We start from the raw sequence: 14,553 nt of genomic DNA, 5'->3' as shown, positions 1-14,553 counted from the left end.
ATTAATTGTTATTTGTTATGTTTATTCTTGTCATTTCAATTGTGTATAAATACTTGTTTATAATTTTGATAAGCAAGATTTGGACTCAGGACTTTACACTGAACACAGTCCATCTGTAATAAAAGTATTCCATGCTGAATTATTGATTTATTCATCGCTAGTTCCAGAGTCTCAAGAGTTAGTTTTCACCAGAGTTTCAGTCTCAGAAGTGTCATTGCTATTCAGAGCAATCGTTCGTTGTGTGATCAGGTGCATCACACGGTTTCAGTAACAAGAGGCCATTCAGGCAGGCTCTTGCTTCACAACCCTATAAGTCACCCAGTTCCCCCGGTGACAGTACTATCAATTCTCCAAAAAGAAATTTTGATACTTGAACTTACCTTCATCGTTTTTCTCAGCGTCAAAACCGTCATCCCGTGTCAAACATAGCCGACTAACCACATGTAATAGAAACTTAAAAAGTAAGTATTCAACAGCATCTTTTTGTAAATCAATTGATGGTTGGTGAAAATCTGAATCGCAAACAGTATTAATAACAGCTGGAAAATGACGAGGAAAATATCAGTAAAAAGTGTATATATGAGGACTATCAAAATTGTCGGCTGATCAATAACAATGGCAGTGAGTAGATTCTTACCTTCTGGTCATTCCTTTCTTTTTCATTTAAGCTTCTAGTAGAAAACAAATCAAAATCAAACGAACTTTGAAAAATTGTACAATAGTTTAGTTACTCAAATTACATCATTTATTTATCCAAGAAATTACCAAATTGTTAAAGCACAGTAGTAAAAAATAAAAAAAATAGTTTCATATCATCGTCCTCTAAAAATGCTTTTTCTGCTTTACACATTTATCCACGTTGCATTTAACTATAAGCTAGCAGCTTAAAACTGACAGTGTTCCGAGACTTTTCACAAATTTGTTGAAAGTAAACCCATCGGAATTCAATATTTCCATTTGTTTCTATTTCTAAATGCCAAAGTATGTTGTTAGATTTCATCCTTTTCTTTCATAATCGATTCGAAAATATAATTTTAATAATTCTTTACTTTACTTTACACGAGTTCATACCATTTGAATGAATTTCATCTGTCATGATTTCTTCATCTTTGTGTAAAGCTTTACTTTTTTCGAGTGTACTTATTTTCGCGGTTTTGGTATTGTCGATGGATTCGCGCGTTCTTAATTTCGCAGTATATCCGAGAGAAAAAAATTGTACACTGAATGAATTTATATTCGAGTGTATTTGTTTTTGCTGAAATTCATGACAATAAATACACCTCGAAAAAGTACATACACAATAATGGTTTCGTTCCGTTATATTTTCATTGTATGCGTAAGCTACAGCATGATCAGCACATGCCAGATTTTCTCTGAAACACTCAAACTCGGATTGTTTACTTGACATTGCTTCAAGTTCTTTAGTAAGCAGTAGTAGAAGGCGACTATCGTGTGCATGTGCTTAAAACTTACAGTACATGTACGTTTATAAGTTATGTACAATTTGTAAACGTTACCATTATTTGGACAATGTTGACATAACGCAAATGTGTGTTAACGAGTGCATGATAATATTCTAGAGAAAATCATTTATTTAATCGAGTACATCTCCGTTTATTTTGAATTGATTGGAATTGAAAATTTAACGTTACTTTGTTTTTCTATTTTCTAATGACAATTTTAGCGTCTGTGTACGCTTGTCACTGGATAGCTTATGGTCACATCTCCCACCTCATTTCAATCCAACTCAGAATGTTCCTCCATTATAACCTAACAATACACTAGAAAGTACTGTAAGGATTTTCTACCTCAGGCACAGATAGTTAACTAAGCCGTTTTTGGGGATCATCTTTTTGGAATTTTTTGTCCTCAATGCTCTTCCACTTTAAACTTGATTTAGCTTTTTAACTTTTGTTTTATTCTATAATGATGACAGTTTTTAACGACCTTGACTGGCTATACAGTTCTCGCACGGTCGGAAGACGTTTTATTCGAGCGTGTTTTATAGATGATGTTCTCTCAATAAATAATTCAAAATTTGGTGACAATGCTGAACGCATCTATCCAATCGAACTAGAGATAAAGGATACAACAGATACAGTTAAGTCTGCCTCATATCTTGACTTACATCTAGAAATTGACAATGAGGGTCGGTTGAAAACAAAACTTTACGACAAAAGAGATGATTTCAGCTTTCCAATTGTGAACTTTTCATTTCTATGTAGCAACATTCCAGAAGCGCCTGCTAACGAAGTATATATCTTCCAATTGATACGATATTCCGGGGCTTGTATTTCCTATCATGATTTCCTCGATAGAGGGTTGCTGCTCACAAGGAAGATATTAAACCAAGAGTTCCAAACGGTGACGCTGAAATCATTCCTTCGTAAGTTCTACGGACGTCATCACGAGTTGGTTGACCGTTATGCAATAACCGTTTCACAGGTGATAGCGGATATGTTCCTTATGTCGTAACTACAATCACCTTCCCTCAACACGAATGTGACCTACCAAATTAGACTATCTACCGGATGTGTAATAACATGCGCAACACGACGGGTGCCACATGTTGAGCAGGATCTGCTTACCCTTCAGGAGCACCTTCGATCACCCCTAGTTTTTGATGGGGTTCGTGTAGCTTAGTCTTTAGTTTTCTATGTTGTGTCTTGTGTACTATTGTTTGTCTGTTTGTCTGTTTCTTTTTTGGCCATGGCGTTGTCAGTTTATTTTCGATTTATGAGTTTGACTGTCCCTCTGGTATCTTTCGCCCCTCTTTTGTGAGTCTTATGTAGACGAAACGCGCGTCTGGTGTGCAAAATTTAAAGCATGACAACTTTGATTATTTTTTATAAGGAATGTAACAATAAAGATAAAAGCATTACATGTTCATGTTTTGGTTTCACTTTGTGATAAGTGATAGTATAACCTCGTCATTTGGACAAATTTTCAAAACCTTTAAAAATACCTCTTCTGCTTTACACATTTCTCCACGTTGCTTGTAACTATAAGCTAGCAGCTTAAAACAACCGACAGTGTCCCGAGACTTTTCACAAATTTGCTGAAAATCATTTAAAATGATCGAAAGTTTTGGTATTTTGTCTTTTTGAACTAGGCATTTAACAAGAAAGTAGTAGGCAAAATAAACCCATCGGCCTTCTATGTTACCATTTGTTGCTATTTCTAATTGCAAATCTGCATCAAGAAATATTTGCTCACTTTTACCAAATGCCAGTTTATATTGTTGGATTTCATCTTTTTCATTTATAATCGATTCGAAAGTGTCTAATGCCTCTTGAAATTTCTTTTGTGACATAAGGATAATTCCATACATCACTCCGCATGAGTTCAAACCATTTAAATGAATTTCACCTATCATGATTTCTTCAGCTTTGTGTAAATGTTCAGTTCGTTCCGTTGAATTTTCATGATATTTGTAAGCTACAGCATGATAAGCACATGCCAGATTCTCTCTGAAACACTCAAATTCGGATTGTTCAATTGACATTGCTACAAGTTCTTGAAGAAGCAGTAGTAGAAGGCGACTATCCTCTATCAAAATTGCTACGTTATTGAGGTAGCAGATCAGCGGCATAGAGCCAAGGTGTCGATTGATTGTAGGATAGGAATCCAGTAAAATTTCCACCGATTCTTTTGCCTTTCCACCATTCAACAGGAGCAAACTCATTCGGAATGACGTCGTTACGAAGGCATACGAAGCCGATCTTTTGATATCTTTTTGGGTTTTAAATTTTTCATTGTCATCTAAAACATATGATATATTCTCACGGAAAACGTACGGAATGTCCGCTTTGCCGATCAGTCTGGAATCAGTAAATTTTAAAATGGGTGAAATAGGATCTTTTTGAAATTGAACAAGTCTTTTTTCTACTTCTTTCCAATTCTCAACAGGAATATGATCCACTAAATTATTTTCTGGTATGAAGTAACTTGGGATATTTTTTTCTTTTGACACAGTTTATCAAACTATCGATTACGTATATGGTATAGAACCACTAATTCAGGCCCGGTCGGAAAGAACATACAAGAAAGTAGTACATATTTCAAACAAAATAGTTCCTCCGCATAGCTGTATCTTTGTCAATAGGTGAAATATTTGGATAGTTTTGGTATCAAATGAAAGCCTTGGGACTTGGGATCACTGTAGAATTATCGTTGAAAGTTTTTCTTAATAATAAAGAAGTATATAAAATTATAATAGGAGGGCACATTTTCCCTGTTGTTCAGATCAGAAGTACCGGTTTTTGTACTATCAAACTTCCGGGAACCAGTACGCTCTAATATGCAATTAAAGGTATGTTGAATTTTTCAGCAGAAGTCAGGATAAGGTATAGTTTTAACATGAAATGACTGCCACTTTATTTGAACTTAAGACAAAGTAGCAATTAATGCTTGAAATTGCAGAATTTAACATAGAAAGCAATGGGGCTATGAATTAGTGGTTTTATACCATATCAAACATTGTCCAATATGCAATTTCCACATAGGTTTTGAAATTCTTTCACAAGCGTAGAAGAACACCGTTTTTAAACAATACTAGTAGGACGAGATCACGTCTAAATCTTTTAGACATAAATGTCGTAACAGCTTGAAATAAATATAGCATTGTTTTTGTTCGTCAATAATGGCCTTCTTTGCTATTTGCTTTTCTGATGTAGCGAATGAAATTTCCATTCAATGTCGGGATTATGACTGCTCTTGTGGGCAATAGGTACAACATGACACCCATCGGAAACAATGTTATCAACGAATTCGTTACCAAGCCATTTGCTTTGCTTGCACCTTTCTATCCAAAACCTTGCCTCTGATGGCCAATCTGTTACTGGAAGAGCAAGCACTATGTCGAGTGATGTCCGGAGACCGTATTTTGTAATATTTTCAGCGTTCAAGGTTGTAGAATACTCAACTGATACAGCTGGGCCATGCACCAGTATGACTTTTTCGTCATCCTTATCACTTTGAAGATTAAAACGCATAAACCTTTCACCCTGTTTTTGCTTACCATTTAGGAAAACTTTATCTTTCAGCGTTAAAATGTCTTTGTTATCTTTGTATTGGTGTAAACATACTCGTGTGTAGCCTGGGTGAACGTCACAGGATTCCAAAGTTGCATGAACATTTGTTTCCTGTCTACAAACCAATGAATTTGTAGGAGTTTTTCGCAAAATTCCTTCAGTTGTGATTCTATATTACTTTCACGATCTAAAGTAATAAGTCGCTTTGGCAGTAGAATATTAATGATGTAAGATAAGTGTGCTGGTGATAGGTTTGCTTCATCGTCCCACTCTTGAACTGTAAATGGTAACGCGAAAATATCTAAAAAAGAAACATTTTTAGGCATTAAACTAATTCGCATAACAATTTAAAAAAAAACGTTTTCATTAGAATATAATAGTCAAATTTAATAGATATCCCAGAACAGGAGCGTTGCATGTGAACATTCCTACGATTTCATTTCTTTATTTCTCCTTTGCTGTTCCGTATTTAATCTTTTGCGTTGCTTTGGCATAAATTCACCCAACCGCTTATTTACTCATTCATCCAAAAGAAATAAATGTTGTTATTTTCAATAACCGTTGCTTCAGTATTAATAAGTTTAACACGATTGGTGTCACATGTGGAGCAAGATCTGCTGTACCTTCCGTAGCACCTGAGACCGGTGTTATTAGGGCTTCGTCTTGCTTACTTTTTGTTTTTGTGTTGTATTTGTTGACTTCTCTTTGTCAAGTCCTCGTTTTAAATTATTTGCAATGGCTTTGCTGGGTTGTTTTCGACTTGGGAATTTCACTGTCGTTGTGGAGTCTTTCGATTCACCTTTATTATAATAGATCAGATGTATTTGTTTGCCGTAAAGGATGATATTTGTTTAAATTGTGGTATTTCTAAATATGTGCCATCGTAAGAAAATGTACAGCGACAGTACTAGTGTTCTAGCTAGAATTAAAGGACAGAGGGGATCAGTTTAAGGAAAAAGGACACACAAGCGCGGCTGCTCTTCTAAAAAGAGTAACTTGGTCAAGGAATCTGATAAGAATAGAAATATTTAAAGAATTTGATCAATTTTACCTGGATTTATAAAATTTTAGTGTTGTAGAACGTTTTTGTCGGTAAAAAAATGTCCATCATGACTTATAAGGACATAGGGGGTTCCGAAAGGGCAACATTTTGATACTTGATATTTAGCCAACGATGTTTAATTTGTATTAAAGTATTATACATTTAAATGAAATAAATACCTGTGAGGGATTCAAGATATGATTCATCAATGCCAGTTAGTGGTTCATCGATAACACTTTGTCAAATTATTCAGTTTTAATGCATGTATATTGATCTTAAAGACGAGAACAATCAAGTTTAACTTGACATTGTAGAAAAACAGTTCTCTTAAATCTTTGAGCTGAATTACATATGTTGTTTTGTCTAAAGAAAGCGAAAAACTTCAAGTATATAATCAAGGTCACTCTATTATGTTATGAAACGAAAGCGGAAGTTTGTTAGGATTTAATAAACTTCAAATCGTAACTCGATCAAGCTTGGTTACGAATCCGTTTATGCAAGATTGTATAAGATTTTTAAATGTTTAAATAAGTTCACGTGAATTCGAGAAGCTGAAAAGTTTTTTTTCAATTTCCTGTTGACCCTTTGTGCCTACCATTCGGCATATGCAATTATTCAGACACTATTGAGATCGGTTAGTCTACACAGTACTTGAGGTACTTATTCAAAAATACACGCATACTACCCAACAAACAGAAAATCTAACCTATCTTTTATCTATCAATAATAAAATCAAACTACTACATTTATAAACCATACTAAACAAACATACATTTTTATCAAAACCATCACTGTTATAATGCATTGTTCTTTTTTTTTTTTGGGGGGGGGGGGGGGGGGGGTTAATACAATTGGCCTTTTTACTTTGTCTATTTCTTTGTGTTTTTCTGTTAATGTCATAGCTGTTTCTTTGTTCATGTCTTGACGTTTCTCTGTACATGTCATGTTGTTTCTCTGCTGTATATGTCTTGCTGTTTCTTTGTTCATGTTTTGATGTTTCACTGTACATGTCATGGTGTTTCGAAGTATATGTCTTGGTGTTTCTTCGTTCGTGTCTTGATGTTACTTTTTGATATCTTGATGTTTCTTTTTCTTTTCTATTTGAGATATTTGGCAGCAGGTGTTTGTGAGGAATACTAATTGCTCAAATGGTTCCTTTTGCTGAGCTTCTGCCTTCAAATTCAGTGTACGAACGACAACTTGCATTGTTGCATATCTGTTTGTTTAAAAACAAGGTACTGACAGCAAAATCAGCAGAAATATACCCTTATTCAGCACCAAACTTTCGAGTTACCGAAGCAACAGCAGCAACTACATGTACAACCCCCTTATTCAGCAGCCCAAAAACAAAAGCGTCCGAGGAGCAATAGAGATATTGAGAACTCGTTGATTTCTCATAAATACTATACCGTGAGTACATATGTAGCTCGTACATACATGTAGTCGTGAGTAGACGGAAAAGTAAAGAGCACCACCGCATTTGCCGCCTATTCCATAAAAAACTCAGAATTAACCCACTCCACCGCTCGTGAACAAACTTGTCTTAAACTTTTGGGTAAAAAATGCAAAAAAAAAGGTAGCTCGTAAGTTAAAAGTATCGAGATAATTACTGATGGTTTATTAAGGTCTAAGTCAAATAAAAGGAATAACGATTGGCCCAACGCAATAACTATTGGCATTTGTTCAAAATGCAACAAATACTTAATTTTCCGAGTCTCATGTAAAATACCTTATATAAAAGACAAAGTGAAAAAGTAGAGTTGCTTTAACTTCGAATGGATTGATCCCACGTGGTTGTGTAGTTATGCATCCTGCGTAGCCAATATGTACGGACAAACCCGGCCTCTTTCAACATTAGAGAATTCCAGGCGACCATATCTATATACACAAATGTTAACTAATGGAGTGCCTCCCTTGAAATGAGGGAGGAGTCAAATGCAAGTAGGCGAAAAGACAAAATACAAGCAGCCAATATGCAAAAGGGAAAACACTACGAAAAACAGTCATCGTTCTCAGCCATATGGACAAATTTGAGGTACTTTGCTAATTTGCATAGCGGCCATATTGCCTTATTATGACGACAGCCTTTATAATAGGATTATACTGGCCCTTAGAATAAAAATACAAATTTGCCAATTCTTACGTCAAATCAACAATTTGTTCTCATATAGGTGAATTGTACATGTTTTTTTCCTTCTGTTCGTGTTTCAATGCACATTGTCTACTATGAAATATTTCGGCCTTTTCAGTTTGAAAATGGGAAGCGTAACCATAGTATACTACCTCTTTCCGGTGTATACCTGATTCCGGTGTAATGTTAAAATCCGAGTTTTCGTTGAACTGAAAGCGCGTGTGCATGTGTCAGAGGTCAGAGGTTACAGACAACTGGTTCACCGCTGTATGTCAACAGATGTAATTACGTCAAACAGTCTTCACTACAGGTAAAAATATATTTATCAGCTCAAGATATTGTTTTTTCCACCATTCCAAAATCATTGATATGCCATGAAATATCAAGCCATCTAAAAATATTGAATATTCATCCAAAATCAATCTATTGTTATTGATTTATCGTCTGCCATTTGTAAGGCGTCACAAACAACAGTCACGTGATAATAAAACGTCCTTATGACTCTGGAAAATCTATGGAAAGCCTGATTAACAAAAATGAACACTTTTCAGGTTTTTAAAAAGAAATGACTTATCATTTTTTTTGTTTTTGAAAACCATTGCTGTTGATTGAATTTAATTAGAATTATAAAAATTTATATGAAGACCAGATAAATGTGATTAAAGGACAAAATATACAATGATTTATAAATAAAATAATTGCAGCTATATATGAGAGAAAAAAAATTGGATACAAATTTATTTCAAAGTAGATTTTAGTTTTTACTTATTATTTTTAAATATTTATGAGTGTTAATTTTTATTACAGATATCTTCAAAATGAAGAAAAAGCAGTATGACCCAAATGCTTTGAAATATGCCTTTGATGCTGTCCAAAATGGAATGTCTGTTTACAAGGCTGCAAAAAACTATGGTATTCCAGAAAGCACACTTAGAGATAGGACACTTGGTTTGGTTTCTGTGGATGGAAGATGCTCAAATTACCTGTTTGATGAGGGTACAGAGACAAAAATGGTGGACCACATTGCACATATGGCCAGCATTGGTTATGGTTATTTTAGAATTGACGTAATATATCTTGCAACTGATTTAGCTGTGTTTATGGGCAAAAGAAAACTTCAGGATGATATATTAAGTAACAAATGGTACTACTCCTTTATGAAAAGATGGCCAAATTTAACTATCAGTAAACCACGGAAATTGTCCATGCAGAGAACTAGATGTGCATCAAAGGAGACACTCTCCAACTATTACAAAGAGCTGGGCACTATTATGATCCAAAACAATCTCCATGTTCAGCCACAAAGAATCTTCAATATTGATGAGAGTGCTCTGCACACTGAACATAACCCAAATAGAATAGTTCACGACATTGTTGTTAAGTCCCAGTCTGTCACATCTCCAAGGTCTTCAAATGTAACTATAATTGGTGCTGGCAATGCTATTGGTAATGCTGTTCCACCCTACTACGTATTTCCAGTTGTAAAATTTGACAGGGTTCTTCTACTTGATGGGACTCCGCCTGTTTCTGATGGCCAATTCTCTAAGACTTGATGGTCAAACAGTGACATATTCAAAACTTACCTTGAAAAGCACTTCCTCAAGTATGTATCTCATAATATCTCTGGCACTCCTCTACTGATATTGTTTGATGGCCACCGCTCCCATGTGAGTTTAACTTTACAAGATTGGGCTAAATCTAAGAACATCATCATTTTCATACTTCCACCACACTGTAGCCACATTTTACAGCCACTAGATATAGGGTGCTTTGGACCACTAAAGGCTTGTTACAACAGGGAGGCACAGATGTTTATGCGTAGAAACCCTGGATGTAAAATCACAAGATTTGATATTGGACAGATGTCATGTTCACCATACCAGAAAGGTCTCTCAGCACAGAATCTGACATCATCTTTCAAGAAAAGTGGAATATAGCCTTTTAACCCAAAAGCCGTTCACACTACCGACCTTGCTCCAGCTACTATTTACCACAAAGCAACATCTGATGAAGCAACTGAATCTACAATGAACCATAGCCATATTTCCCAAGATGATGAAAACACTTTAAATCAGCCTGATCAATTTAGAAATGTTCCTCTCAAGAATTAAGCAAATCTGCCACTCTGACAATACAATTTGAAGTTTCAATATCAGCTCTAAAAGAACATGATATTTTATCAGACCATGATGAATCAAACCGTCAATCCTTGCTAGTTCCCTTTGAAAACATGCACCCTGACATTCAAATATATACTGCAGAACCTATAATTGAACTGAACACATCAAACAACTCTTCAATGCTCTTCAACTTTGTAATTGTTTGGCTTTCTAACTTTTTTGATCTGAGCGTCACTGATGAGTCTTTTGTAGACGAAAAGCGCGTCTGGCGTATTAAATTATACGCCTGGTACCTTTGATAACTATTCAAACAAACACACTAAACAGTTCTCCATCCGGATTCCTGCTAAAAAGGTCTGTTGTCTCAGTTGAAAAGACAGAAAAGAAAAGGGACCACTTTACCATAACAGGAAATTTAGGAAAAAAGAAAAACATGGATCACCTGAATCAGTCAAAAAAGAAAGTAGTATTTAAACCACCCTATAAGAAATCAGAGCCAATGGTAGTTGAAAATGCAACTAAACAACTAAACAAAACAAGAAAAGATACTAATTATATAAAAAGAGGGCACCCTTAAAAAGAAAAAGTTCAACTGAGAGAGTTAAAACTGAAAAACAGATGAAATTATCAGAGGATGATGTTAATGCAGGTCTTGGTATATCTGGTTTGAACAAAGATAAAGGAGGATCCATATGTCTTGATAATTCACTGAGTGACAGTGATCTGACCGATGATGATGAGGGTGAAACTTGCTGCGTTTGTAACAAGAAATCTCCCTCAGAGATTCGACTATTAGCAGGAATTGTTTTTGTTAAATGGGCACAATGTGACAATGATAACTGTCGTCACTGGACACATCTCCAATTCTGCAGTGCTGTTAGGGTTTTGAGGAGAGGGATACATTCTTTTGTCCCCACTGTAAAGCACAGTAAACCGTAACATAGAACACTATTCCAAGAAATGTTATTCTGATTCAAACCCACAAACAATAGTTTTAGAACTTTTTAATGTAATTTTTTTATGTATTCAGTTAAAGTAATTTTTCAAATAGTGAAAATTTGTGAAATCATTTTTCCCCTGTTGACATTAAAATAGAACTATTTTAAATATTTTTACAATAAGAAGTAGATTATCCGCAAATTCGATATGATTTGTAATTTGAAACTTCACCTGAGGGAAGTAATTTAGTCAAAAGGGACAAAATCACGTGGAACAAATCCTATGAAAAAAGAAACTAGGATTTTGCCATATAGTCATCCCGATGCCCAGGTCATGCCAATGCACATAACGTCCAATGTAAAAATCATGATTTTGTGTATTGATGAAAGAAATACAACATGTATTCAACATTACAGATAAATAAAATTCTAATTAAGATAGCAGTATCTAGGAATATATTTCAACATGGATTTCTATGAATAAAATGGTCAGAGGGTAGTGGTATGAAAGAACTGTTTACTTTATTGTAGTTCACATGTTGAATATGATTCATACCAATACCCAAACGACTGACTGCAGTTTAAATATAATTATGGATACCTTTTAGACCGGTTTGAGAGGGACATCCGTTTGGCTTCGTGTTACATAAAGATACGCAGTTACATGTGATTCGAATGGGTACGTCAAATCCGATGCCGTGTGTCTAATGAATGAATCTGAAATATTTTTCACTCAATGTGCAATACATTTTGATTTCCAATTTCAATTTATTTGCCAAAATATGGCCACGAGTAAACTTGATGGACATTTAAAATCTGCCTTTCTTATAAAGACGGATATTAATTTCAAATAGAGTTATGTGAAAATGTTCTGCTATCACTGATTGCAAGCAAACACAATACCCGCTTTTTTAATATTTTTTATCTGTAAATACTTCTAGATCACGGATTATAAGCCAGCTGAATTGTGCTCTCCTCACCTCAATGTGTAAACAATCTATGTTGTATGGAAGAACTATTCCTTGAATTAAAGAATCTACATCACCACCTGCAAAGTAGCCGACTTTTCTCAAATCGCTACAATAAAATCTATCTTTTTCATTAGCACCAACTTTTAAAATTCCATATTCTAATGTATCGGTCTTATCTATTATATTCCCTGTAGATATAATAAGCCTTGATATATTTAATGGTTTTTCCAAAATTATTCTAAAATATTGCGTTTTATTTATTCCTTCCGCCCAAAAATATGAATTATTTATATATATATTTTCCGGTGGGTATCCTGGTACCACCATCATATCTGTCTGAAATCTCGCTGGAGGTTTTTCTCCTTTCGGTAAAATCATAATAAGCGGAACTTTAGATCCAAATCCTTTAAATTTTCTGTCAACTGATGGCATCATTTTATTTTCTAGTGATGAAACCCTTCCAATGTGTTGAAATAAACTGACTGGTGAGTTTATCGGTAATGGTTGTCCCATATATTTTCGAATATATCCTAGAAGAATATCACATGGAAACGACCTGAAATTCGACAGCAAGACAGACGAAATTGGAAAAAGATGTTTAGAATGAAACATTTTGCCAATGAATCCAAGTCTTGAAAATCCTAAACATATCCAACTTTGTATTTGTCTGTGAACAAAACCTTTAATATCAGTTAAGAATCCTGGTGCCACTTGAATATCATCTTCCAGTTGAATAAAATACCGATTGATACCTTGGCTGTAAAGCATAAGAAATGCAAAATCAATATTCTGTTTTGATCTCCATTTCACCCGTTTAACAGGGTCATGCTCTGTTTTATTAAGTATTGAAAGATCTGGGTAAATTTTTGATGGAGCACTTATAATGTGGATGAGTCTACTGTCAAAATGAGATCTGAAGTCTATATATAATAACCGTGCTGTACGTTTATTCCATGCCATATCTAAATCTGCCATAAATATCACAATGACCACCTCACTGGCTATATTGTTGTCGATATTTGATACCAATGATTTTAATGTAAAGTTTAGGTAGTAGTAGTCGTTAAAAGGTCTTTTCACTGTGGGTATTGCCAGGGTCAAATAGCCTGTTAAAATAATAAATAAAACAATAATTCATATTATTTCTGATGTTTTCCTAAGTCTGCCCTTCGAATTATCGCCAGCTCATATCTATGATCTAAGAAAACGTATATGCGTATGACCATCATAAGTTATTTAACTAAACATGTATAAAGAAGAAAAAGAGGAATATTCAGGACGAGAAAACTGACCAATAAATCAATTAGATAGGTATGCAAAGTAAGGCGACTGTGATGAAGAGTGAGATATTTGGATTGACACAAGAAAATGACATGTTACGTATGGACAGATTTATTTGCTTGCAATATTTGTTATTTTGTACTTCACCAAAGAGTTGTTAATGGTGATATTTCATGTGCAGACAGCGCGGCACTCTCCTATAACCATGCAGGCATTTCATTTAATTTTTGTATTTTTGAATGGACGGGCTGATTATTTCACCATACCAAGCAACCAAACGCACACTCCTTGACTCAGCACGGGTCCTACTGCAAGAGTGGAGTCTATGCGATTATATTTCTACACTCCAAAACAACCCATGAGGTCCAAAGAAAGATGAAATATGCCTAACACTGTAAAATGTTTATTTGCATTGGGATTTACTGGAAGATCCATAACTTATGTAACTAAGAAAAAGTTGTTGCTAATTCAACTGTTTATACCAAAACTCAGTTTTTCTCTACACAGAGCAACCGTTAGACAACTGGTTACAATCGATTAAAACATTTAGAGACATATCATAATAATATATTTTTTTGGGGATGTAACATGTCTTCTGATAGGCTGAATTTTTTTTATCTATCAGCTCATAGACATAATTTTATCATGTGACCGTGACGTCATCAACGTTTTTTTCATGATTTACTCCATATTAATGGAATTTAGAATTAAATTATAAGGAATGACTGTAATATATTTTTTTCTGTCTATGAAAAATAAGCTTAAAAATGTGGTGCACACTTTAAAATAATCCGAAGAGGGTTATTCAATGTGCACCACATTATTGAAGTTATTTCTTCATAGACAGAAAAAAATATAACAGTCATTCTTTAAATAAACTGAAGTTTCTAAATATAATGATAAGATGAAAATTACTTGTATTCTCGAAACATTCTGTTGCGAAGAACACCTGACTCATCGATCATAAACCCAAAGCTGCACTTTTTATTTACATATTTCGAATGTCAAGAACCATTGAAACAACTCTATGAGAGATG

General features: G+C 34.6%; 1 protein-coding gene and 2 pseudogenes across 1 annotated transcript in view; all 3 read right to left on the bottom strand.

Annotated features, from left to right (window-relative positions):
* The window catches only part of LOC127704203 (alpha-1,3-mannosyl-glycoprotein 4-beta-N-acetylglucosaminyltransferase C-like), a 111,206-nt pseudogene that overhangs the window by 24,512 nt on the left and 72,141 nt on the right, over positions 1 to 14,553 (bottom strand).
* On the bottom strand, positions 2,832 to 4,885 carry LOC127704210 (uncharacterized; annotated as a pseudogene).
* LOC127704196 (alpha-1,6-mannosyl-glycoprotein 4-beta-N-acetylglucosaminyltransferase-like) overlaps positions 11,519 to 14,553 on the bottom strand; it is a 49,006-nt gene continuing 45,971 nt past the window's right edge. The window contains exon 5 of the mRNA XM_052208132.1: positions 11,519 to 13,341. Within this exon, the coding sequence (XP_052064092.1) occupies positions 12,176 to 13,341 (1,166 nt within the window). The 3' untranslated portion in view covers positions 11,519 to 12,175. The remainder of the gene's footprint in view (positions 13,342 to 14,553) is intronic.

Source organism: Mytilus californianus, unplaced genomic scaffold (genome assembly GCF_021869535.1).
Source record: "Mytilus californianus isolate M0D057914Y unplaced genomic scaffold, xbMytCali1.0.p SCAF_6, whole genome shotgun sequence".
Taxonomy (NCBI): domain Eukaryota; kingdom Metazoa; phylum Mollusca; class Bivalvia; order Mytilida; family Mytilidae; genus Mytilus; species Mytilus californianus.
This window is presented reverse-complemented; position numbering and strand designations above follow the sequence as displayed.